The 27012-nt window shown below is 30.8% G+C and overlaps 1 protein-coding gene across 3 annotated transcripts in view; it reads right to left on the minus strand.

The window, feature by feature from the left end:
* Nucleotides 1-2367: 2367 nt before the first annotated feature.
* LOC126738929 (uncharacterized) overlaps nt 2368-27012 on the minus strand; it is a 50235-nt gene continuing 25590 nt past the window's right edge. For all 3 annotated transcript variants that reach the window (XM_050444417.1, XM_050444416.1, XM_050444415.1), the window contains 8 exons: nt 20589-20636; nt 20458-20526; nt 20193-20346; nt 14317-14444; nt 14124-14257; nt 13858-14058; nt 4310-4439; nt 2368-3103 (listed from right to left, as the gene is read on the minus strand). In XM_050444417.1, the coding sequence (XP_050300374.1) occupies nt 2865-3103; nt 4310-4439; nt 13858-14058; nt 14124-14257; nt 14317-14444; nt 20193-20346; nt 20458-20526; nt 20589-20636 (1103 nt within the window). In that variant the 3' untranslated portion in view covers nt 2368-2864. The remainder of the gene's footprint in view (nt 3104-4309; nt 4440-13857; nt 14059-14123; nt 14258-14316; nt 14445-20192; nt 20347-20457; nt 20527-20588; nt 20637-27012) is intronic.

Consider the following 27012-nt stretch of genomic DNA (forward strand, 5'->3'; position numbering starts at 1 on the left):
AAGTTTTCAGCAAACAATTTCATCGCTTTCCAGTAGAGCCGATTTGCGAATGTGCTTTTCCTATGCAAAATCCATGTTTTAAAGTGATCCATAAGAGTTTTTTACTCATCAAAGCAATACTATCGTCTCGGCCAAGCTTTAATAAAGTTTAGTCCAAAGTTGGAATTTCTTTCTTGAATTAAAAAGAATAAACTTTTCTTCTAACCAGAACTTTAGTGACTTCATCAAGGACTCTGACTGGCTTTCCTGTACTATGATTTGGAGGTTCAACTCGTCCCGCATTTCTTTCCCTCGATAGATATAAACGGTAGATTTTCCTTTTCCAGTCATTCGGAAGCAGCCCGTACCACTTCATCCACAGCCAAACTAGGGTCTTCGTGTTTTAAACAATCATGCACATTTAAAACAATAACTTTTTCTTTGACTGACAATGCAGGAGTATTGTAGGTCTATTAGAATTTCTTTTCGTTAGAGTAAATGTCTACTCCATTTTTTATATTGTGATACACTTTGTTTTATATTATTATATTATATATAACTAAACAAAAAATAAAAAAATAATACCATGTTTTAACACTTGGAGACAGTATCGATTTATCTGCGATAGATTCCGGACGGTTAACTGCTTCGAGAGATAACGACGCGTGTTAAAATTACTTTTATAAAGAATAGTGGCCCTTTAAATAGGATTAAATTCAGCAGCAATTCTGTAAGTTGTATCTATTTCAATTTAAATAAAAACAATTATTACGCCGCTTACCCTCTCATATTCTTAATATGATTGGGGAAGGCAGTGTTGAAGGGGACCGGGGGGGGGGGGGGGTAGTGGATATCACATATGTCGAAAAGAATAAAGACGTATCTATGCATAATTTAATTTTCAAAGAAAATATAATTCAGGTGCAGAAAATATATTAGACGATAATTCCCAAGATAAAATTATATCAGAAAAAATAAATAACATAAAATAACAAACAATAACAAACCCAACCCAACCCAGTATTTAAAGTAAATGATTAAGTTGCTTATATTCCTTAAGATTTAATACAAAAAAAGGTCTTTTCAGAAGAGTAGATACTTCATATTCGGAAGACAGTTTATATAGTGCTATTAAGTGTGCAACCCCTATAAAATCACTGCAAGGAAAATACAAAACTATTATAAATGATGAAGATAAAACGGTTAGGGTTCCTAAACAACAAATTCTTGTAACTTTTGAAAAATCTTTGTTTATCTTAATTTGTTCACATAGAAAACAAAAACATGAAAATATCAGTTTTTATTTCAATATGGTTCAAACCATCTTCCAATTGTCTTAAATTTAAATAACTTAACAATACTAATATTTCAGCATTTGGGTTGGAAACTTACACAAGCTAACTGGAATAACTATAGACAGTAATTAATCACAAAATGTCTTGTATAATAACCGCTAAGTTGTTATAAGTTGCTAATAAACTTTTCCCCAAAAGAAAAACACAAAATAATAAGTATTATATTCCCTGGTGGGATCAAGAATGTCAAAACCTTTCAAATGAACGTATTTATAACTTTTAAATTTACAATTACATAGCATATAAAAAAATATCGGCCAAGCTAGCCAAAACTATACTATAAAAAGAAATCTAAAGAGAGCTGAATTAATTTTTGTAGTAGTCTTAAGGCTCAAAGCTCTCCAACAAAAATTTGGAATAGGGTAAACTGCATCCGGAAATCTTTGGTTGACAGTAATATGTCAGCAACTAATGATAGTGCTAGTGAATTTTTAGATAAAGCAGCAACTATTTCGGTTTACCAAGAAAACAGTCGAGAAAATTCCGAGAAAACAATCGGATAAAAACCACTATTTAAGCCAACCAATTTCATTTTCAGAATTAAACTTTCATCTTAAAAGACCTAAAGATACAAGTCCTGGTCCCGACAAAATCACATACAGCATGTTGCTAAATCTTCCTAATTCTGCCGAACAATTTTTAATTAAAGCCTTTAATAGTGTTATTATTGATGGAGAAAATATTATTTCCAAGTCAGCAATAGTTTTAATTAATAAGCCAGGCAAACCTGGTGAATTCAGACTAATAACTTTGTCCTCATGTATTAATAAAACTCTTGAGCGAATTTTAAAAAATCGTCTGGAGTGGTGGTGTGTAATAGTAATGTAATACAAAATAGTGATGTAATACCTAACAAAATAGATAACCATTTCATTTAGTATCCAAGAATTATTTGATACTTTTTATCCATTTGTTTCAAAAATTAAAATATTGACCGTTTTGACATTATTTCATTCCTTGCCTAAATATTTTGAAAAAAAATTATGCACATTTTATAGTAGCCATATGTGTACTGTGTATCGTTAAAACTGCATTAGAATATTATATATTTTATTCAAAATATTACAAACTAAATTATAACCCTTATGCAAAGTGAACAACTTATAAAATTCGTACAATATGCATAATTGCTTGGCAACTTAAGGAATTGCAAAATTGATAATTATGGAAAAATACAAAATATTGAAATTACAATAATAACAAAATTTCAGTTTCAGTAATGTCAATAAAAAAATGAGTACTAAAAGTTGTCACATAAACGTAAAACATCTACTTTTTACATTTAATTATTAGATTCACTAACTTATAAAATAGTATCACCCAAAATTGTATGTACAATCAATTATACCTAGGAATCAATTTATGTGTGAACTTCTATGAAGATTTTTAGGTTTTAAAAATGACCCAAATATGAAATTTTTAAATAACAAAGAAAATATAAACTCATTTTCAGGCCAGCTGAATACTCTCGTGCTTGAAGTTTACATACATTCTTTCCATTCATGCATTTACAATATTTACAATTATTTTTCAATTTTTCAAGTTCTTTTCATTTTTCAATAATTTCTCAATCTCCAACGATTTTTGAATCACGACGGTGGCTTCCATCATCTTTTTAATTTCCCGCGAAGGCTTTTGTGTAACATTGTAAACCAAGGGCTCAGTGTCATCGAGTATGAGGACCGGTGAGTTGGTCCTTAAATTAGAAGCTTTCGACGAAGGTTTTTGCTTCTTAAAAGTCCGCCGTTTTCCTGATTCTGTTGATATATCTAAAAATACAGTTTTAATCAGTTTTTTTTTTAAACTTAATGTCTAATAGATAGAGTCAAGGAGGTAATATATTAAACAATTAAAATACAGTCTCGTTCATCCAATTAAAATAACTGAATAAAAAATAATTAAATGGGCAAGTAATTAAAATAAAATAATATGCATACTCATTAATCTCACGAAATTACAAACTTCTAACCGCATCAATAGTCTATGTTACAAGCAAAAGGCTAAATAAGTACTACTTAAACCCTTACTACTTAACATCCGAATATTGAATAGCATTATCGTGTTTATATTTTATAATTATATATATATTTCTCGTACATTTCCTCTAGTTTTTGAAAGATAATATTAATAATGAGTTACCTATATTCTTGGGTATGTCATTATTGAAATAAATACCGATTTAGAAAATACTATCTTATATGCTCAATTAATAAAAAAAAGAAGAAAATAACTACATATATCTTTCGTTATACTTAATTCAATCCAAGTCCAGTACTTCTTAAATACAATAATTTATTTGAGGTATAAAAGATTTTTTTATTTACCCAAGAGCTAAGGCTTTATCTATTTATTAATCGTTGAGACGATTTTTAAAATTTTCAATACCCTAACTAACTTAATTCAATGTTTCTATAATTAATTTTATAACTGTTATCAAGGTAAATAAAATCAAATTAAATAAACATATAGATAATGATAATAATAATATTTTTATTCAATAAAATAAAATTTGAAATTTAAATGTCTAAATAAACAAATCACCTACAAAAGGTTGTATTAAAAAAATGCCATAAACATTTGGAGTGTCCGACTTAGTTTCAAGTATAGATGGTATAAACTACGGTAATTGTAGTGGCTACATGCCCACAGCGCAAAGGTAGGCATTTGCCGAAATTAAAAAATATATAGAAAAGCTGCTATTATTTTGTATATAACTAATGTAAATAACTCTTGCCATAATAGTAATTTTTTTTTTACGAACTTCATTAAATCAAAATATGGTTTTTTGCATTTCACATTTTTGTTAGGAAAGATTTGAAAAATAACCAGAAATGGCGTTTATGGCGAGAATTTCCATACATATTTTGTATATCTATATTAATAAACATTTTCCAATTATTTCAAATACTATGTACACGTGGCATTTTGTATTCTAAGCCTTATTTTCTGAAAAAATGTAAATATGTTAAACCTACCATTGTTAATTTCTAATGGATCATCTGGAACTTTTAAAGGATCTTCTTTTTCACTAATGGGTGATGTCGGGTCATCAGGTATCGTAATACACTCTGATGGAACTGATTGGAGTGATACGAAAGATCGCACCTGGAAAAAATATAACAGATGAAATATATTGTAAATCTAATGTTCTGAGTTTCTGAAAATAGTTGAGGTTTATTATTTTGGTTCATATTTTTCGGCTGCTCAGACCGTTTAATTTATAATGTAAATATATCAAAATGTAAAGAAATTTTAAAGAAGATATATAGTAAAGAATAATAAAAAGTCATTACACCTCAAAAAAAAAACTCCGAAAAACTCAGTGTGCAATGAAGGCAAATATTGTTCACACTTGAACACAAATTGAAAATCAAAAATCCTTTCATCTAGTGGTTGGTTGCATCGATTCAGAGAATTATTTCCATTTAAGGCAAAAAGATCAATGTCGATAAGCAATAGGAAGTACTGGAATTTTGCCATGTACTGGATACCGCAATTGCAGAAAGTTTTAGAAAATATTCTACAACTTTCGTAAACTCATAACGCTAACGAAAGACAATTACACTGGCAGCAATACCTCCAACTTATTAGAGTTAAAAAATGCACGTTGATGTCAATTAACTGCATATCAAATTCCATTAGTTTACGTTTAAAAAGTAAAGAATGCTATAATATTCCTCTTATTTTATAATAAAACTATTTTAAACTCACACGTCCTTGTTTTATTTAACTGTATGTTATATTTTTCATACCTATAAAAAATACAATATGCGATATAAAAAACAACTACTGCGTTTATTACTCGTTTCTTATACTTTTTAGGCTACAAGCATTTTCTTCAGAAATATTTTGTCGTAAAATTTTTGCAGCGACTCCAATATCACAAAATAAATCCCATTTAAATAAGCATCAAATTAAGCAACTCCATAATTTAACTATGAAATTGTATCTTTTACGGGTTTTTATGTCTAACGGCAATAAAATTGCTTTTAGTCCCATTTGTTTAAATATTTGCCTTTGGAGCTAATTTAAAGTAAAATGAATACATTTTAACACATTTGACCTATGCAAACATTTTCGTATCTAAAAAGTCCGATGGACTGGAATCCAGGTTCCGTATTTAGAGTTGATGATTAAGGACAAATATTGAGTTTTAAGGTCACGTTACTATCACCAGCTTTTTGCCATTGTTAGGATTTTGATGAAATTTGGTCTTATTTAGAATATAGTTAATGAGCGTATAATGTATTATTAAGATTTCTGGAAAATTATTTTTATATCACATGAACTTTAAACGGTTCTTAATTCTCAAAAAAATATATTTGATCAGCGTTCTGATTTGTCTTTCCAATGCCATTTAACCGAAAAGGACCATTTACCTTTTCTTAAGTCAGATCCGAAAATTTTATTTTTCTTTAATATTTTTTAGGGGTAACAATTGGATAATTATATTTTCAGAAATTAAATAATAACTGTTTATTATTTGCAAATATATATAATTTTCCAACTCTAATAGTTATTGAGCTATTTGAATATTCGCATTTTATTAATGTTCAGATGGCCTGTATGCTAAAATGAGACCTCATATAGGAGCTCAAAGATAATTCCAAGACTTTAGAAATAGAGCTCATAATAGTAATGGGCGATAGCTCTTAATTTCATCTATAAAGCCAGATTTGTATATAGGAATTATTTTGGTAATTTTCCACCACACATCTGGATAAATTGAAGTTTGGAGAATAATATTAAATAGATATCATAGCGGCTTCAACAAATGATCACAGCAACCCTTCAACACATAAGCTGGAATGCTATCTGGATCAATAGGCCTGTTTCCTTGTTAATTTTATTGATGGCCTTTATAATCTGATCTTCAGCGACCAGTGGACCACAAAAAAAGGACATGGATTTAAAAGGCAAGCATTTTAAATCGTTATCATTAATATACACGGAAGAAATTCGCGAACCCATCTGTAACATCTCGAGAACTTGAATAAATCCTGCTCCCAAATGTCATTTCCTCCATGATATCCGCCGAATCTCTCAAGGATTTCACAAAGGACCAAAACATTCTGGAATTTGTTCGTAAGGCAGATTCTACATCTCTTGGGTAGTTGGTCAAGTTTCCAGTAGAAAGATCTGGATTTTCTTGATTTAAGATAAAGTTTATACTTAAGCTTAATAAGTCTGATAATCTCAGTTGTAAACCACACTGGGTATTTTCTATTTTTTTGAATAGGTACTTATTTGTCAAAAATGTGATTAAGTATAGAATAAAAAGCCTCAGTGATAATATTAACATCAGTAGATACCTCAAGTTGTTCCCAATTCTGGGAGACAAAGATATTATATACATCAGTAAAAAGTTAGCATTTCCAAAGTTGAATTTGGTAATTGAGGTAGCCTTGCAATGTCTAGAACGTTCTTTACCTTTAAGGAATACACGAATGATGAGAATCAACGGGAATCAAAGAATTTTTAACGCCATCAACCCCAACATCATCAAAAGATGCAATAACAAGATTTAGAAGTACACCATTACTGTTTCTGATTTGGTTTACGTAGAATAAATTGTTAAAAGAAATAAATGACTGAGAACATTTAAACAGTCGCTGCCGCATATAGGGTTTACATAAATAGTAATATTAAAGTCGCCGATAATGGTGAATTGTATGTTGCAAGATTACTATTACAATTACCTACAAGGATTGCGTCAATTTTCTCAACAAAATGTTCATACACATTACACCCATTACAATGACATACAAGCAGGAAATAGCACCAAGTGGTATTCTAATACACAATGCTTACTGATCAGTATCAAAACTAGTAATATATCGGTATATTATTCATTGGTATACTGTACACCCGGCTTGACAAATAGAAGAAAGCAATAAAAATTTAAATGTTTGAATAATATTTTCTTAGGTAGGTATTAAATGCGACTACTCTCAAAATTCATTAAAAACTGTTAATCCATCAAAAAGGAACCCGCACAGTAAATAAATAACAAATAATCTTCGAGCTGATGCAAAAGTTATGCAGGAAGTTAGTTTCAATTTTCTTAGGTCTGTGAATGTTTGTATTCATGAAAAAGGGGAACTTTTTGAACAATTTCTATCAAATTCGTATTGCTTCATAAATTAATTTCGTGCTTAAATAAAACTAACTTTTTATATTTGCGACACCAAATGTCTATAAACTGAATTATCATAAAAACGACTAACTTTAGCGGGTTTAACAAAAGAGCCTTTTTTGTTTATTATTGATGAAATTATTTTTTAACAAAAAAGTAAGGAACTACACTGAGAAAAAAGTTATGGACATTTTAAACCATAGTGCAGTGTGAAGCGCCAGCTGAAGGTCACAGTTAAAGGATGTGCATATTCGGGTTTCGCATCCCAAAAAAAAACCTAAAGACAAATTTCTAAAGTAATGCGTTAAAACAGTTTCATAAATTAAAAAAAAAATACATTTTAATTTTTTAATAACTTCACCTGTAGGTCGGAATCAAAGCAATTTTGGACTACGGTAAGTTGCTTTAAATCGGCCTATTTTGATCTCAGGAATGTCGGAAGATTTTATAAAGACCTTTTGGGGGGGGGCACCCTGTTTGATATTTAAAATTTTGTGGTACATTTTTTTGGAAATATCCTTAACAAAAAAACATTATATGGGGCAACATCACAGAAGAATAATATAATCCAATGTTTGTTTATTTTGTCATAGGTATTTTTGCTGTTTTACATATATGTAACTACTTTCTTCTTTGACTCCATATAATAATAAATAAATAAATATGGCTTTATATTACGGAAATAAAAAAATACAATAACAATTATAAATGCGGCGAGATCTAGCCTATGACTACTCTATCTAAAGCTACGTTTCCACCGGAGGAACAAATAGCAACATTTTTGTTGCCTTGTGTTTCTTCTTGTTTGTGAATTTAGGAACTTATTAGCAACAAATGTAAACTTTTTGTTTCCACTGATAGAACTTTTCGATTCTGGCGGTTTCTGGTAACTGAAAGAGAGCAACTTAGTGCTTCCACCGCGGTTGACAAACATGGATCAAGATGATGAAATAGCTGCAGCAGCAGCGGCCTATATAGTGTTGTCGGCAAAAAAGAAAGCACAAATATTGGGTGAAACCAAGTCTCTGTGATAGAAGTGAATATGGTGGCATGCACCTACTCAATGCATTAAAAAAGACGATCTACACATAGGAAATAATATAAATAATGGTAGTGTCAAAAATTTTTTACGAATGTCCAGCACCTTTGAATGGTTATTATGTCAAGTTGTCCCAAAAATACAGAAAGAAGATACCAATTATAGACAAGCCATTTCACCAATGGAACGATTGCTGCTCACACTGCGATTTCTTGCAACAGGCGATTCTTACCATTCCTTGATGTACTGGTTAAAAATGTCAATACCATCAATTAGTAGAATTATACCAGAAGTATGTCGAGTAATCGCTGAAGTTCTGAAGCATAAACTTAAGGTAAGTAGATACCTCGGTAAATACACAGCTTTTCAATCAAATGACATAATGTAATGAGTAGGCATTTTAATAAAAACTTTTTGAATTGTGAGAAAAAAATTAACGAGGATATTAAATTTTAAATAAAAAAGAACAAAAATTTCATTAGAAAATTAAAGAGGTATTCTATTTTACAAATAATGTTGCATCAGTAATGTACATCAAGTCCTGCATCTGACATTGCCAGACGTATCGCATCAGATATGGATGATTCTTGAAGATTACTACAAGGCTGCTTTTCTTTTGAGAGTGTCGTGTTGTTTGTCTCTGTTTGGGGAAGATAGTTAGTTTCATATGAGCTATTTGGCGATTGCATAGGTGTGTGTATTGTTGAGGCTGGTGTAACAGAAGCATTGGAACTGGATGAGTAATAGTTCTGGTTATCTGAATAATATCTTGCTGTGTTGTTATTGGCCGAAGATGTATGCCAACCTTGATACCATGGAAATGGCCGATTATATTTACCCATAGACGCTTCATACAAAATATTACAGATTTGCTCTACCGTGTTTTTAGCGTTTTCATTTTGAAGATTTTCGATTTTACAGGCAACTAAGTCGCCGAAAATTTGAAAACGATTACGTGGCTTTTTAATTTGTAGCTGCTTCAGCACTAGATATGCCTCTTCCTGTCGTTCGTCAGTTTCCACCTCAGCTTGTCTTTTCTTACATTTTAGTGTTTTTGGACTTTTAAAGAGCTTAGTTCCCTGTTTACTTTTTTTAGTGCTGCTTGTGGAAGGCTTTGTAGATGTTTCAGTAATAACAGCAACGGTTTTGTTCTGATTGTCGACGTCATTGTTCGCCTCTCCAACAATCAAAAAAGAATCGTTTAATTCATCTGCCTCGTCTGCTATATTGGAATTTTGCGATTTAACTTCCCCACTGTCCGTTGTACTGCTGCCTGACCCATCATCTTCAGTCTGAAAATTAAAAGTTACCCCCTTAAACATAAAAATATTAAATGGAAATGTCTAATTTGTAGTACTTTGTCTTAACTAACCAAAGCTAAATAAATATGAAATATAAATTATATTTATAGCAAGAGAAGTTTTGGGTAAACAAATTTACCGAGTTTTTTATTATTCAGATGCCTCATAGTAGAGAGGAGTGGCTTATTCCGGGACATCAATTCGCTAATCTTTGGAATTTTCCTAAATGTGCCGGGATTATGGATGGCAAACACATTATGATACAAACACCAAAACATAGTGGCAGTAAATTTTATAATTACAAGTCCTTCTTCAGGTAGTGTTATTTATTCTGGCCAACGCAAATTATGAGGTGATGTATCTTAATGTGGGCAGCCAAGGTCGTATATCCGACGGTGGAGTGTTTGACAGTACTCGTTTCAAAAAAATGTTATATGAAAACACGCTCAATTTGCCTGAATTAGAACCATTGCCAGGAAGGACCAAAGCTGTTCCGTTTGTTTTTCTAGGAGATGAGGCTTTTCCCCTATCACCAAACTTATTGAAAGCTTACCCTGGCACTCAAAAAAAAGGTTCCTCAAAACGAATTTTTAATTACCGCTTATCACGCGCTAGGCGTATTTCTGAGAACGTTTTTGGAATTATGTCTGCCAGGTTCAGGGTATTAAGAAAACCCATGCTACTTGAACCAGAGAGAGTTGAATTAGTTGTTGCTGCATGTGTATATCTCCATAATTTTCTGAGAAGCAGTTTACATTCCCAAAAATCATACTCACCTGGCACCTTTGATTCTGAAGACAAAGATACGGGCAAAATTATCCCAGGTTCTTGGAGAAAAGAAATAAACAACAATATGTTTGCATCACTGCAAAAACAAGCACGTAATTCAACGTTGGAAGCTAAACAAGTTCGAGATGAATCTGCTCAATATTTTATGTCACTCGAAGGAATGGTTCCATGGCAAAATAATTTTTAACTTTGTATAAAAATTACAAATAAAAAAAAATACGTACCTCACTCGTAGTTATTCCTTTTTTAGTACATTTTCTAACTTTGTTCCTGCCCGTAAGAAATAACAAGACTTCATAAGCAAACCACTTTGAAATAAAAATGGCGCCGGCTCCCGACTTTTTTAAAGTACGATATTTTTTTCTTTTTCTATAGAATTGTGCAATAATATTTTTCATTTTTCTTTTCACTTCTTCTATATTTGAGCCTGTTTTTTCTGCCAATGTTGTCCAAGCATCGTGTTTCGTATTTCTACATTTATACTGGGCGTGCTTTTTATTCCATAAACACTCACAAAGCTTATAGTTTTCGATTAATTCAAGCATTAACTCATTTGTCCACATGAACGGCATTTTTCTATTTATTTCACACGTCCGACCGACTATAAATTATTCGACATTCGCCGTCGAGCAGCACTAGACAAAAACAAGTTACTACAAGTTGCAGTATCTGTTTCCACTCAGACAACAATATGTTTCTGTTCCCTGTTGTTACCGAATTTCTTTTGAAGTTTACCGCTAAAACTGGAAACCACCAACAATCGCAAACATGCAACATTTTTTATCGAAACAAGAAGAAACACTTAGGAACTTTGGGAAACATTTTTAAGCAACGAGCAACAGAAACACAATAGTTCCTTCATGTTTCTCCGGTAGAAACGTAGCTTAACCGCACACTTAAAAATAGTACTTCAAAATAATATCTATATATAGGTTCAAACTATAAATTACTAACTATAATTAAGCTTATAAAAACAACATGATCCTACACAGACATAATCATATCATACATTTAATCAAGTAATATAGTTAACTAAAAAGTTTGGCAGATTTTTTGAATGAAGCGAGTGAGTGCTTACACTTCAGATCATGAGGCAACGCATTATAGATTTTAACACCGGATGGCTAAATGAGGCTTGAAATTTGGTATTTCTATGCTTTGGGACACAAACATTTTTAAAATTACGCATATCACGACCATGAATGCTACTGCAGCTTACCAGCTTCTCATACAAGTACCTGGGGACTCTATTGTGGACAGTTTCATAAATAAGAACATATAAACTTTGAATCGTTCTTCCAGCCTTAGCCATTGAGATTCGATAAATAATGGTGTTACATGGTCATATTTTTGCTTACAATAACTAAATTTTAGGCAAGCATTTTGTAATTTTTGCAAGCTATATTTATCTCTTTGAGCAAGGGCTGGTCACAATAAAACGCCTCCATAACTGATTACTGAGAGGACTAATGATTGAGTTTATCAATTTTAACTTAATGTAAATTGATAAAATATCTTTATACATGTACAAGACTTTTAGTTTATAGTAAGCTTTTCGTAAAATATTAGAAACATGATTTTATATTTACATGATTTATTCTTCAAAATTAAGTTTATTATCGATAAATAAACCTAAGCTTTTTTCGCAGCTAGTCGGCTGCAAACTAACCCCCTAGATGGAGAGATTCACGCCCATATCATTCCACACAGAAATCCCGAAAACCAATAGTTTTGACTTAGCAGCATTAAGAGCCAGCTTATGGAAACTAGACACCTGCACAATAGCATCAAGATCAGAATTTATATTCCCTATGGCGCTATTAATTTGATTAATTGAAAATGAGTGATAAAGTTAAACATCATCCGCGTATTGATGTGACTTGCATGTTTTAAGAAACTCAAGAAAATCAGACGTGTAAACTAAAAAAACAAAAGGGGTCCCAGAATACTACCCTGCGGAAGTTCCTGACTAATAACTACATATTGCGAAAATGCTGAGCCGAGACGTACTCGCATGCACTCTATTAATCACAAAGAAGATACAAAGCTGAGTCGTGTAGGCCAAAATATTTTAATTTGGCAAGCAAAATAGAATGATCAAGAGTATCAAATGCTTTACTATAGTCTAACAGCATCATTGCAGTACCTTTTTTATTATCCATAGCGCGAAGAATATCATCGCATACATGCAATAGTGCTGTTTCCGTACCATGCCGGGATCTGAACCCAGACTGGCTATCAGGAATAATTCTATTATTTATAAAAAACGATTTTAATTGCCGGTGCATGGCTTTTTTTAGTATTTTGGAAAGGGTAGGTAGGATGCTTATAGGACGGTAATGTGAGAGCTCAGCAGGGCTATTTACTTTAGGAATGGGTAATAAATCCGCCTTTGTCCATTCGCTGGGAAATCTGGATAACGAAAGATTGATGATGTGTGTGATATAAGGAGTAAAGTAAGGGACTAAAAAAAAATCATCTTAATGCCAATAGCATCAGACCCAATGGAGACAGACTTTATATTGGATATTATATTCTCAATATCACTTTCAATCATCTCCCTAAACTTAAACTTGTTCTCAAAATTAGGGTGTACTTTATTAATATATTTGGTATTTATTTCATTATTAAGAGGTAATGAATTAGTTTTCGAAATACTATTAATAAAAAAAGAATTAAATTGTACAGCACCGATAACAGTATTGGAGTGAGCTAGTAACTTTGAATTTTTAGGTGTTATATTAAGACACTTTAAAGTTTTCTAAAATGAGGCCGGATCCTCTTTAAATTTATAATTTAGAAAAGATTTTTTTAAAATTTCAAACTGTGCTTGTTATCATATTTCTAATTTGCTTATATTCATTAAAGGAGTTTTCAGTTTTTAATTTTTTGTACTTTTTAAGCGCTTTTTGTAGCAATTTTATCATGAAACGTATATATTATCAGTCATCCAAGGGGCTCTGGCCATGGTGAATCTCGAAGTTTTAAAGGGTGCATTAAACACATCAGTCACATTTTGCTGAAAAAAGGAAACCATTTCATCCACATCAGACAGATTAAATATATCTTACCAATTTATGCTAAAAATGTCATTAAGAAAATCCACAAAAAACAAATTGGAATAATCTCGAGGGCGTGTTTTTTGCAACTTTAATTCGGTGTAAACCAAACAGTGATCAGAAATGTCGTCCATGTTGATTACTTGGACATTAGCCTAATATGAGATTGACACAAATTGATAACAATTAACATACATACCTTTAAAAACCCTCCACCCTTAACTGGAGTAGCAGACGAAACTGTAGCAACGGAAGCAGTCTTCGTGGTTGGTGTCACAATTTTGTTTACTATACTAGTTGCTTTTGTACCAGAGGTACTGGGCTTTGGGTGTGCGAATGGATTGGTGACACTGTTAGACGAGTTTATTTTCGTCAGACTTACTGTTTTTGAAATTATTAGCTAAAATATAGATGCGATATTATAGAAATAATAGCCAGCGTGAAATATTGGCATTCATTTCTTACAGGTGGCGGCTGGGTTTTACTAGGTCCCGAATTTGTAGTATTGACAAAAATAACATCATCATCATCCTTGACAACGATTGGTTTGGCAGCTAGTGGCGGAACTGGTTTTGGAGGGAACTTAACATTTTTGATTCCTAGAAAAACAACTCCACATAAGCAGTCGCAAATCAAATAGATCACCTTATCAACCAACCTGCTATAAATTCCGTCCTTAGATTCTTCCTTATCTGTATTAAAGAGTTTATGGAAGTACTTAGGACTTCTTGTAACTTATTATGCACCATGGCTAAAGCTTCTACACTACTTGCTTGAGATTGTTGCCTAAAAATGCAATAGAATTTTGAAACTTGAAAAACAAAAGCATTTTAGTACTAACAGAATTAAATATAAATCTAACCTTATCTAAACTTGTCAGAGTTACTTAATAGCTTCACATAAATTACTAATTCCTAAGCCCTATTTGTTTTATTTAAACATTTTAGTTAAATTATAAAAAAATGATTACAGTCTTTACTTTGGAAAATATGTGAGTACGTTAACAGTGAAGGACAAAATTGATTTTCTGAGGAATTGAAGGAAAATGTTAAAAAGAATATAAAAAGATATACATTTTAAAGCGAAAAATAGATAAAGTAATTGACATTAAAAAATATAGGGTGTTTCAATTAAAAAATACCAAATTGGGATCATAACTCTTCTTTAATCTTTTTTTTTTGAAGCAGATGATGCCAACGAATTCTACTTAAAACTATGCAAAGCACCCCGAATCTCAGATGCAGAACGAGTTAACTTTATTCTGTTTGCATTATTATCAGTTTTACAAAATAGTGGCACAGGTTTGCGGAAACCTCAAATTTCTATCTTTCAAAATAACCGAGATACCCTGCAGTAACCCAAATTGGACACGGTGCACAGTACGTCGAGTATATGAGGATACGGGACAAAATATATACATATTTTTTAACCGGTCTGATAAAACATTTAAATAGGTTTTTGAAAGAACATATATAGTTTTATACACCAGCAAAACAATATTTTATTTCATCAAGGAATTTTAGAGTTACAAGGTGTTTAACAAATAATATATCAATTTTTATGTATAGAATTAACCGCACACCGCAAAATTATATGCTTTATTAGAGAGGCTTTAGCTTTATAGACAGACATATAAAGGTAAAGCCTCTTCAGTACGGATTGTTTTCTCAGCTTTAATCGCTTTTCTTGATACCGAAAATTCTCGCGGATTCTTCCGTTACAAAACATAACTCCTCGAAACTCTAAGAAGTTACTAACTCTTCGACCCGCCTTATTTTTGTTTTTTGAGAACATTCTTCAAAGGACTTTAAAGGACGACCGCGACTCGATTGAGGTCATACTCGAGATACTTCTTGACATTGAAAATCCAGCAAAACATCCCACAAATAGATTTTCCTTTTTCGTTTTTCCTTTGACATGCTTGTCAATATCTATTCATTATTAGGCAAAAAAATTTGGCAGCATTTTTACAGGTCTCAAGAAAATCAGTAGAGGGTTCTGCCTTGCCAAAAAACTCTACTATTTTTTCACAAATTGTAAGTTCGACCTGATCTTTTTTAAATAGTTGCTAGACTTCAAATAAGGTATAATTTTTCAGAGGTACTCCAGACACTAACATATTTAAAAAAAATCTTAGCGCAGATCTGCGCAAAAGCAAAAAGTGACGAGTGTAACTTCAAACAGCCTAAATCAATATATCTTTTGCTGTTAAATTTTTACGTTTTTGAGAAAATGTCTTTTAAATTTGATAATAAAAAGATAGGTTTTTAAAAATTTTAAATATAATCAGTTACTTAAGTAATTAGTTTAAAGTTATGATTTATATAAAGTACATACCAAAGCATTTTTCACACATGTCAATGATTTTTTAAAAAACCTTTTACTCCACTGTAAAATGCAAACTAAACAACCAGAATTTAAGATTATCTAATGGCCTCAATTTAAAGTATTTTTAACTCCGAATTTTCATAAATATTTGTAACTCTGGTGGTGACGGGCATACAATTGTTTGGCATTTTTTTATCATATTGGTATGCATTCTTGATAAAAAGATCATTTATTTTTGTTTATATATGTATTATGTTTTTTATTTTTGTCCACGTATCGACGCACTGCGCGGTCCCTCATTCGAAACTTTATAAATAATCATTCTCAGTTTGTCTCTGTTGTTGTCCTTTCGGGTCCTAGTTACTAGTTATTCACCGAGTACCTTTCAAGAGCATATTCTTTTTTCCTCTTCATTATACCTCAAATCCAAGAGTAAGCAATAAAAAAAGGGATGACGAGGATGAAATCACAGAATAATAACTGATATTATGAAGATATTAATTGAAAAGAACTGCAATTATACAAAAGTTCTGAAAAAAATATTACAACATTCTCAATAAAAGTATTCGGCCTCAGAAGGCATAGAAGTTGCGAAATAAGTAGTAAAGATTATCAATATCGTGCTTCCGGGTAATGTAAAGAATATAAAGATTTTAGATTGGGCAGAGGTGGCAATAGATCTTCAAAATTAAAATATATTTTTAAAATAATAGTAAGGCTATTCTAGTCAATGACAATAGTCTTAATATACAAAGTATGCAAAATAGATTTGGTGAGCTTCATGTAACTCAATGCTTTTTAAACTTAAATATATTAGGTTTAAAATAAACTTGATTGACAAAAAATGAGATCTGCTTTTTCAACATAGAAAATTTTAATGTAGTACATTCCTGCTTAAAAGGAAAAGGGGAAAACTACAAATATCAAAGAACCCAAAATAGAAAACGCCTGAGGTTGACTATCCACGACTGACATTCAGTTTGAAATATTCGAGGATCTTTACTCAGCAAAACATGAAGAACTTAATTACTGGGCGATATTAATGTAAATTTATTAAGTTTTTTTAAATCTACAAGAGAAAAGCATGAAAAGTGCAGTCAGTATTGTTAACTCATGTAATACCACAAGAACAACAAATGATACGTTGTCTATAATTTATTATGTAATGAAAAAATAAAAACCATATCTGACCTTAGACCGATTGTCAACAACTATTTTTTTAACAAAATAAACAAACAGCACATACAATAAACAACTTACGATTAAATGATATTAATTATTATTCAGATCTACTTGACATTGTAAACCAATTAATTTTTCATTTATAGGTCAAAAAATTAAGTCTATTGGACATCATCACCAAAGTTTACTGAATAAAGTACAAGTTGCTTCACTCGGCGAAAAACCTTTTATCTTTCGATCTCAAAGGCAGGCCGCCGAGCTCCTCGCCGACGGGAACCAGCAAAAAATGTAAAGGGGAATTATGGTAAAAAATAGCTATTATTTTACGAGTTAAAATTATTATTTAATGTACCTACTTGGGAAAAATATGTAAATTGATAATACTATAAATTATTTGTTTTTATAGCCACCAAACTAAATAAATTTTACATTATCAAAGTTTACGTAATTTAAGAACTAAATGGTTAATTTTTTTTTGTTAATAATTAGGTACTGATTACCAAAGACATTATAAGTAATAAACGTAATGTTTCATTCATGACCAGCCCAAAAATGTGGAATTTTATTGTTTTAAAATTAGTAGTGAGAGAGAAAAGGATGGAGAAAGTGTTGTTAGTACCCCTTGGCAACAATGCATATTTTCAACTAATTTTTGTTTGGTTTGTTGCCAGTGGGGTAGAGCTTATGTACTAGTGCAAATAATATTATAATAATCGACAAATTTGTAATTTTCATTTTCCCTTTCTCACAAATCGGGTTAGGATTATGTACTGTACAAATAATTTTTTATATATATACGTATTGTTTTCGTCGTTCTTGTGCAATTTTAAATAGAGGCGAAAAATGTCATTACATAATTAATTAACCTTAATATTTTTCATGTGACGACGCTGGTGGTAAAAATACAAGTCTTTTGCTGTTTAAACGTAAACAAATAAACTTACCGATGAAACGTTAAATTTTAATGCTCTACTCTCTTTACTACACAAGAATCGTGCACCATGATCGTTTATTTTGTCATTAATTTTCTCCAAAAAAGTACGAAAACAACAAAAAACTGATAAAACACACTCTAAACACAAAATACGCCCTTAGACTCAATAATTTAAAGCGTTTATTTGTTTTAATTCCTTGGCAACATCGCTCGGGATTCATTCATTCATAATTTTTGACAGAACTTGAAAAATAGTAAAACGTGCGTAATACTGTAGCGCAACGTTGCCGACTTGACGAAATTTTTTAATGCTCCAAGATATTTTTGTTTTGACTGCTGCTTTTATTAATATTTTTGCTTTTAAATTAAGTCGATTTTTCTATGAATTTTATTAATTTTCGATTAGTTTTTTTCCTTATAAGCTCAGTTATGTTTCCGACTCAAATAACCTTTAAAAGGTATTACATTTTTAATACTTAAAAAAGCGGATAAATAGCTCTGGCAAAAGTGCAATATTGTAAAAGAAGGACAAAAGATTGAGAGGAAAATATATTTTGCCATTTTAAAATGTAAACAATGTAGTCTCTTAAGCTGGATTTATACAGACAAATAAAGTAAAATAAGAAATAAAATAAAAATAAAATAAGAGTTAAATGTACAAAAGTTCCATAATGCATTTATATAGCAAAATAATATAAGAATAAAATCAGAAGTTGACCAAAATCCTTCTTTCATATTTTATTTTATGTGAAAACGAAACTGCGCAAGTTATTTTGGTCACAACACACCCTCTCAAGAAAGAGAGGTACTATAACCTGGCATGTAATTGGTTACCTTTATTTCTTATTTTATTATATAGATAAATATATATTTTATATATATATTTTCATTTTTCGGACATCTAAAAAACATTCAACCACTTCCACGCTTTGTAAAACAACTGTCTACCGAACAATAAGTCGACATTTTAATATAATAGATTATAATAATTTGCCAGTCCACCCGGTACAACTAGTAATAAAACACTCGCACATCAAAACGATTTAAACTCTACTCACTATAACCCAACAGATTCGATTGTAGGAGCGTCGTCCGGCAAATGAAGTGAGGGGCGATGAATAGGTAATTCGGCGCGTGGAGCCGAGTGAAGCAACTTGTATTTTATTCAGTAAACTTTGTCATAACTTATAATTCGGTAAATTCCAATCGGTCAGTTCAATGTTATTGATTGTATATATATTTTCTATGGCCCTTCTAAGCCCTCATCAGATGATAGAAGTAATGATTAAAATTACAGACAGTTTTTTGGCGTTTTTTGGCACTTTTTCAAAGGTAATTAAAATTCTAGTAAAATTAAACTAACAATGGGCTCCTTAATGCAGCTGGGATTAAAAGAGCGTAGTTTTACATTTGAAGATGACACAATATTTGTATCAAAATACTTAAAGAAACAATAGATAATGATCTGACGAAATAATCTCTGTTAGTTCACAAAATGGAGAACCATCTACTACTTCTCCAAACAAAAAATATTCTAAATATGGAAATGCATCTAAATATAAACAACTAATCATTCTTGGCCAGAATCAATGATGCCAAATATGTGGAGCTAATTCTTTATCAAAAAGTTAACTATAGTTAGTAATAAAGTAATACCAATGAGAGAGCTAAAGAGTTATATAGAAAGTATAGTTTTATCCATATACATAGTTTTCAGTGTTCCATAACATTTTGAATTTGCAAGATCTCTACAGAGTAAAAAACAATAAAAAGTGTCCGAACTAAGCAACTTTTTACTAAGTTACTGCAGATCAAAACAAAATAAATTAAAGAAAATAACGATTTTTTAAATCATACATATTTATATATTTATAATATGATATAAATAAATATTTATTATTATTAAAATTATTGAATTAAAAAAAACATTTTAAGATTTTTAATTCAGATCAGAAGCTCTACTTCTTAATATGTTTGATAATTTTTAGATCATTCCCACCCTACATGATAAATACTAGCCAGGTTTTTATTTGGAAAATAAGTTACGTATTTTATTAAAAAAAACACCATTATTTTATAAAAACTCTTACCTGTTTAATTGTGTTAAAGTATAGGACAGATTCGAGTTTACCCTGGCAGCAGCTCTCACGGTTTTTTCAAACCATTCGTGCTTCATTTGTAAATCTCTCTGCTGGAGTTGTGTTCTGAGAGGAGAGGCTCCTGTTGGCTTTGTGGAATTTGTAGCTAAAAATTCATAATAATTATAAATAAATGTATAAGCAATCTTTTTTAATTAACTATAAACGTTTTAATAGTAACTAAATCATAATATTCAATTTTCCTAAATATACTTACTAGAAATCGAACCCAGCGGACGTACCATTCGTGTGCTTGTAGGAACAATTTGGATATAACCGGTACTAGCTAAATTAAAACAAAAAAGTAATTGACTAACTAAATGAAGGCAGCGCTGATGAAATACGTACCCTTTGAAGAAGGAACCGTAATAAATGCTGGACTTTTAATGTTGGTACCTGAAAGTAATATTTTTTAATGAATAGATAATATATCATACCTTACATAAAGTGAGAACGTGAAGTAGAACACGAGATTATTTAAAAGAACGCGTTGATTTTTTTTGTTTTAGCTGATGTAAAATATGTTTCGGTTAACAAATTCTTGTTTTAGTTAATTAGAACTTAGTAAACCATAAAAAATCGTTGTAAAAAAACTTTAGTCCCTTCTACACTTAAAAGATCAAGAGCCGACTTTTAGTATCATTAAAAAAAAAAACTCTTATATCAAAGGAAAAATCCTTGAGAATGATCGTTTTACGTATTATATTAAAATGCCTTCACATAAGTTTCAAATTCAACTTTCACTATTTTTTTCTTTTTTTACAGGTAGTCTATTAGAACAGGCATTTAAACAGTCTATATAGAGGGTGGGTATTTTATTAGAGCCTTTTTTCGAAGTCTACAGGGTCTAAAAAATTTAGTATAAATCCTTTCAGTTTAAAACGAAGTTTTATATTATTGCTTTTTTGCATATACAGAGTTTTTTTTGTCGAGGATAGATACCAGTTATTCATAGTTTCGAATTCAGTCGTTGATTTGATATAATTTTTTTATTAGTAGATGTATATACAAATATTTTTCTCTTTAAGATATTCAATGTTTTTTTAGCTGGTAATAATGTTGTTTAAAACACTAAAAGTGGTTTTCTCATATTTTTTAATCGTTCTTAAAACATATACAGAGTGTTATATATCTTCAATAATTAACTATCAACTTTTTTTAATAAGATATTCTCTATTTTCATATACTGTCTATTTAGGCCTTGTTTTAAAAAGCCTGATTTTAAAAATGAACAAAATTTAACTTAGAACTTTTGTCTTATTATTTAATTGTAAATATATTTATATCTAAGCACTTCTGGATTCTATTTCATTGTGCACAAATTACGTAATACTACTTATTAGTTGTGAAATATATTTAAACTTTAAATTATAAAATACAAAAAAATGTAAAACATAATAAGAAAAATCTTTATTTTAATAAAAACATGTTTATTTTACAACAGCTGCGGTGCATTAACTTGTCGTATCTAGTAGGTTGTCAATGAATTATGCAATTTCCGTTTGTAATCATTTTAGATACCTATAACCATTTAAATTACAGTTTTTTCTTCCGTAAAAGAGTTGTTTAAATAAGTGATTTGTGAAGAAAAATTCGTCATCATTTTAGAACAAAATACTTCTCTACCATTTTGCTTTTCTGTAGTTAGTAATTAGGCAGATTAAAACTTATATGAGTTATATTTATTTAATTTAAGAATTTTTTAGATGTTGCTTCGACTTATTTCTTGTATTTGAGAAGTCCAATGATTGTTCTTTTCGAAATATAAAAGAACTTCTGGTTAATTTTGTTCAGTAAGAGCAGTTCTTTTTATTTACGACTCACCATTATTTTATCATCACTATGTCTCTTCTTAGATACGTATTCAATTATAATAAAATTATAACGCTTTTTTATAAAAAATTTACGAGTAAAAGAAACCATACGTAAAAAGAGATGTATAATGTTTGTAATGTCTAAAAGTATTAAAATAAAAATTTTATTTTAACACTTGGTCGTAATTACTCGTATATATTAAATTAAAATATATAAAAAATAAAAATAATTTTCTTTACATAAAAGATACAACCGATTTTCCGTTGAGAGTCCAATTTTTTTGAATGGATAATTAACAACCCAAACTTAATTCATTTTAATTTATGGACTTGTGAAGCCCTTTCCACTTCATGCTCATAAACACTTTCGTGAATATTTAAACTACTTTTTAAGACTGATCGAGGTGTCCCATTTTCGGAAGTTTTGCGGAGTATCTCTATTATTTTTAACGTTAACGGGATGCGGATTTCACGATAGTGTGCTACTTTTGTGTGAAGTTAAAGATGCCGTTAACAACATTTTCATAGCTCTCTTAGTTTTTAAGATGCATTTTGAGACTCCTCTCGTATCTCCGTTATCCTTATCGAAAAGGTAAAATAATTTTCTTATAGATTAAATTTTAAATAAAATAAAATTTGATACAAGGCCATGGCTATTGTTTATGACAAGAAACAAAAATAAATGCTAAATATTGGTGTATCTTATCGGTTTTTTGATCGACTTTTGGTCTATTTTTCAGTTTATTTTCGTTCTTTTGCTTTTTTTTAATTCATGTTTATCAAGTTCTTCGAATAATCGCGTATGAAAAATATTATACGCTAGTATATTTTATACAGAGTAATAAACATTTTAAAAAAGCTTCGGAATTATATCTCCAAAGCTAAATGTGCTATTATGGCTATGGAAATCTCTAATATCATTATAAGTTTTTGCTTGTTAGATAACCATAAAAATGGGAACCATTTTTGGAAATATTTTATCATTAAAAAGCAAATGTAGATAATCACGGATCATTTGTTCATCCGCGTCCTAAAACGTATAATAAAGAGAACAGGGAAAGAAAAGAAGTAGATTTTTTGGGATATTAGAAGCAACACCTTCATCATGTAAAAAAATTGACAAGAAAATTGGTGTGCTAAAAACTGACACTCAGTAGATTTTGAAGAAATATCCATAAGAAAGTTATACATACAAAATTCATAGAGTACAACTATATGAAACTGTTTTTCCAGTGGTATTTGCAGCAAATCGATGCTATCGGTTTATTTGGAAGACTTACTATTTTATCAGATGAATGCTTTTTTCGAGTGCGAGCATTTTGAATTTTTACAATACCAAAAACTAGCATACAGAAAATCAGCATTTAATGTATGAGAACACAAAACAAGGAAGATTCGGAGTTGAAGTGTCATATTTTATAGTTTGGCAGACTAATAGCTAATAGGATTTATTAAGATCTTATAGCACGTAGACTAGAAATCCTTCAGGAAGTTATTCCAGAACTGCTCAAAAATATTCCATTAGCTCAATGTAATGCTGTTTACCTCCAGCAAGATGGTACACAAAGTTCTAAGTCTCTTAAGGGCGTTTCTTGATAATTACTATTCAAACAATTATCAATTGCCAATTTGGTGTTAGAGAAAATGGCTGTCCTTTTAAACATCACCTTTAAAAATTTGTTCTTTCTTTTTTTTAATACTGGGTAAAAGTGCATACCATTATATATTTTTGAAACGGTAAAAAATGATGTAATTACTTATAGATAACTAATACATTGATGGCCTAGGTGCAATACTGTCAAACGAAGATAATTCATTAAAAAACATTTTAAATTTTATTTTATTAATATAAAAATCACTTAAAAATATTCGTTCGGTATACCAGGTCATTTACCCACAAATTGTGTAAGTAACAATTTCCTGATTGCATGATGAAATAACCAAGTCATTTCCATCGTAAAAAGATTGCAAAAGTACTTTGTCGACAGAACGATGGTTTGGAAAAAACCGGAAATTCTGCTGACAAAGAAAATTAACACCAGGGTACGACGAACGAAATTTGGCAGAGTTACGACCGGGTCTCGGGCAAGAAGAGGTAACCGAAAGCAGTGCGGAAAAGCTTTGTGAAATGTTTGCTCCAAGAATAATAATAATGTAAGTACAACATTTTATCATATCGAAGAAGATCACAATTATTGTCACTTTATTAAGTTACGTAACATTACTTTCACTTTAATTATAGAATTCGCTACATATTCCCATGTACTTAAATTATTAATCCTGTTATGTCGATCTTAGTTTATCTCTTGTCAAATTAGCTCTTTTATTTGGGTAACTCCACTTAAATCGTTATAATTATATTTTGCTGTTAATACAAGGTATTTAGTAAACTATATATTTTGTTTCAATGCTAAAGCGTACCTTAAGGTCCCAGTTACATACAATGTATGTAACCGTCACACGGCCTGGTCCTAGACCGGGCCAACCCCCGGTGTGACAATACCTCGTATCATCAATTTTGACTAAATCGAGTTATTATGTTCCTGATATTAGGTGGAATATTGTGCGCTATCTATCAAAAGCTTAACGCACTACTTGCAAAATAAACGCGGGAAATCGGTGTCCGCATTAACAGGTATCAACGCGAGTCGGTAACCTAGTGGAAATAGCTCGTATCAACAGTTTTTACATGGCCAGTAGGATAGGTGGTTTTTGCTCTAGTGATTTTTTGGTTTTCTTGTGAAAAACAAAGGTAAGTTTCGGTTTGGTTTATCTGTAAAACGCATAAGGTTTGTTTCTTTTATTTGTTTTTATAATAATTTTGTCCAATATCAAAATCAAATCCGGTTAAAATTACGTTTAAAGTTGCTTTTGTTAATACAGGGTATTACAATTTTATATAAATTTTTGTTACGTTGTATTTCAAATGGAAATTGTAAATTATTTAAAGTAATTGTGCATTATTTATGCGACCCTTGGGGTTAAAACATTTCTAATAGAATTTTTTTTTTAGTTTTCCACCATGACATCCAGGGGTAAACGTTTGGTTCTGCTAGCACGCGAAAACACACAACCTCTCAGAGATGATACAGACAATTTTAATAACCAAGAACCTTCATCAGATTTATTAACAGAATGCATTACGGAAGAAACAAATACAATTAGAGATAATGACATACTTTAACAGGCACTGCAAAGCAGTTTTCTCTTTGAAAATAAAGAAAATATTGATAATATTTTGCCATAAAATATTGGTGAACTGAGTTATCAGAAGCTACAGGTTTTAGAGAACGTTCAGTCTTATTCTATAGAAAACAACATAGAAAACATTTTTGAAAAACCTGATGAAAAAGAAAAAGCTATAATAAATGAAGAAATACCTACAAATTACAATCGAACAAATAAAGGAGATGATGCAGATTTTGTTCTTTATGAAGAAGAAGATGTCCCGGGCAATTCTGAGTCAAAATGAAGAGGTTGGCTGGAGAAGAATACCTAGGGTATACTAGAAATAACAAAAGTCAAATTTTTCAAAACAAACAAAGAGCAGCGCGAGGTGTACATCGTCCAAGTGTTTGAAATACAAAACTATATTTTGGGGCTCAAAATCTGAAAAAGAACGAAACCAAATTTTTTCCAGCTTTTGGAAAAGAATGAACTGGGACCAAAATTATGTTATTGCGCTTATAAATATTAAGTCTACTGACAGAAAGTATGTTGAAAATTCCAGACGCAGTTTAGCATACGACTATTTCTTACAAGTTGGTACAGAAAAAAAAAGCTTGCAAAAAACGTTTTTATCTACACTAGGAGTGAACGAAGCGATGGTTTTTAGTCAAAGGCAAACTTATATAACATATACCAAGAAAAGTGTCAGGAAGATAAACAAAAGGTTTTAAATTATTGGTGCTTTTCCGAGTTACTTGAGGATCTTAACATAGCACTGTATACTCCGAAAAAAGATCAATGCAATACCTGTGTTGCTTATAGAGCGGGAAATATTGAAACAACAGAATACAATATTCACATTGCTCTTAAAGAGAAAGCAAGACAGGCAAAAAATATAGATAAAGAGAAAGCCAAGGAAGGTAAATTTGACTTCAAAACTAGATTAAAGGTTCACAATTTTACCATTTATAATTTAAAAACTCATGAATGCTGCAACTATTATGGTGGAGTGAAGTTAAGGGGGATTTATGTTCTTCGATATTTACTACAATTATTATTAATCATTTGGAAAAGTATTGTCAAGACGATTTGCCAGTGATATTTTGGAGTGATGGGTGCGGCTACCAAAATCGGAATGTAGTACTTCCAAACACACTACTGCAATATTCTGTTAAAAACAAAAAACTGGGGTCACACAAATATTTGGAACCCGGCCGCACCCAAATGGAGTGCGATGCTGTCCATAGCCTGATAGAGAAAAAACTAAAAAATCAAGAAATCAAAGCAAGAAAAAAGCCGACCCCATTAATTGCAGAAATGTTGACACATGAAATATTTAAAAACTACGCTAATAAACATCTCATGCGGTACAGAAGCATAAGAACAGGGCGGTGTACCGATGATCTCACTGTCAATAATCTAAGAGAACTACGTTATTATCCTTATACCACAATAGGATATAAAATTGACTTTTCCGATCAAGTTCGATATTTACAAAATCTGTTGCATTTTATTTTTATTGTATTCGTGGACAAATAGCACTTATCAGCATGTGATTCAATAAGCAATACCACGTATCAAACCACATAGCTAAAAAAACTAATGTTCAATATTTTTGTTATATATTATATGTTATATATTATAATAAAGTTGTCTAACAAATACGATTTTTAGCTAGGTAAATAGAAATTGCATAGGAGTGTCTTGTAAAAAGAAAAAAATACAGTTTTTTGTTTCTCCTGAAAAGTTGTTAAAATGTTAATACGAGGTATTGCGCCTAGGCCATCGAC

The sequence above is a fragment of the Anthonomus grandis genome, chromosome 7 (assembly GCF_022605725.1).
Source record: "Anthonomus grandis grandis chromosome 7, icAntGran1.3, whole genome shotgun sequence".
NCBI lineage: Eukaryota > Metazoa > Arthropoda > Insecta > Coleoptera > Curculionidae > Anthonomus > Anthonomus grandis.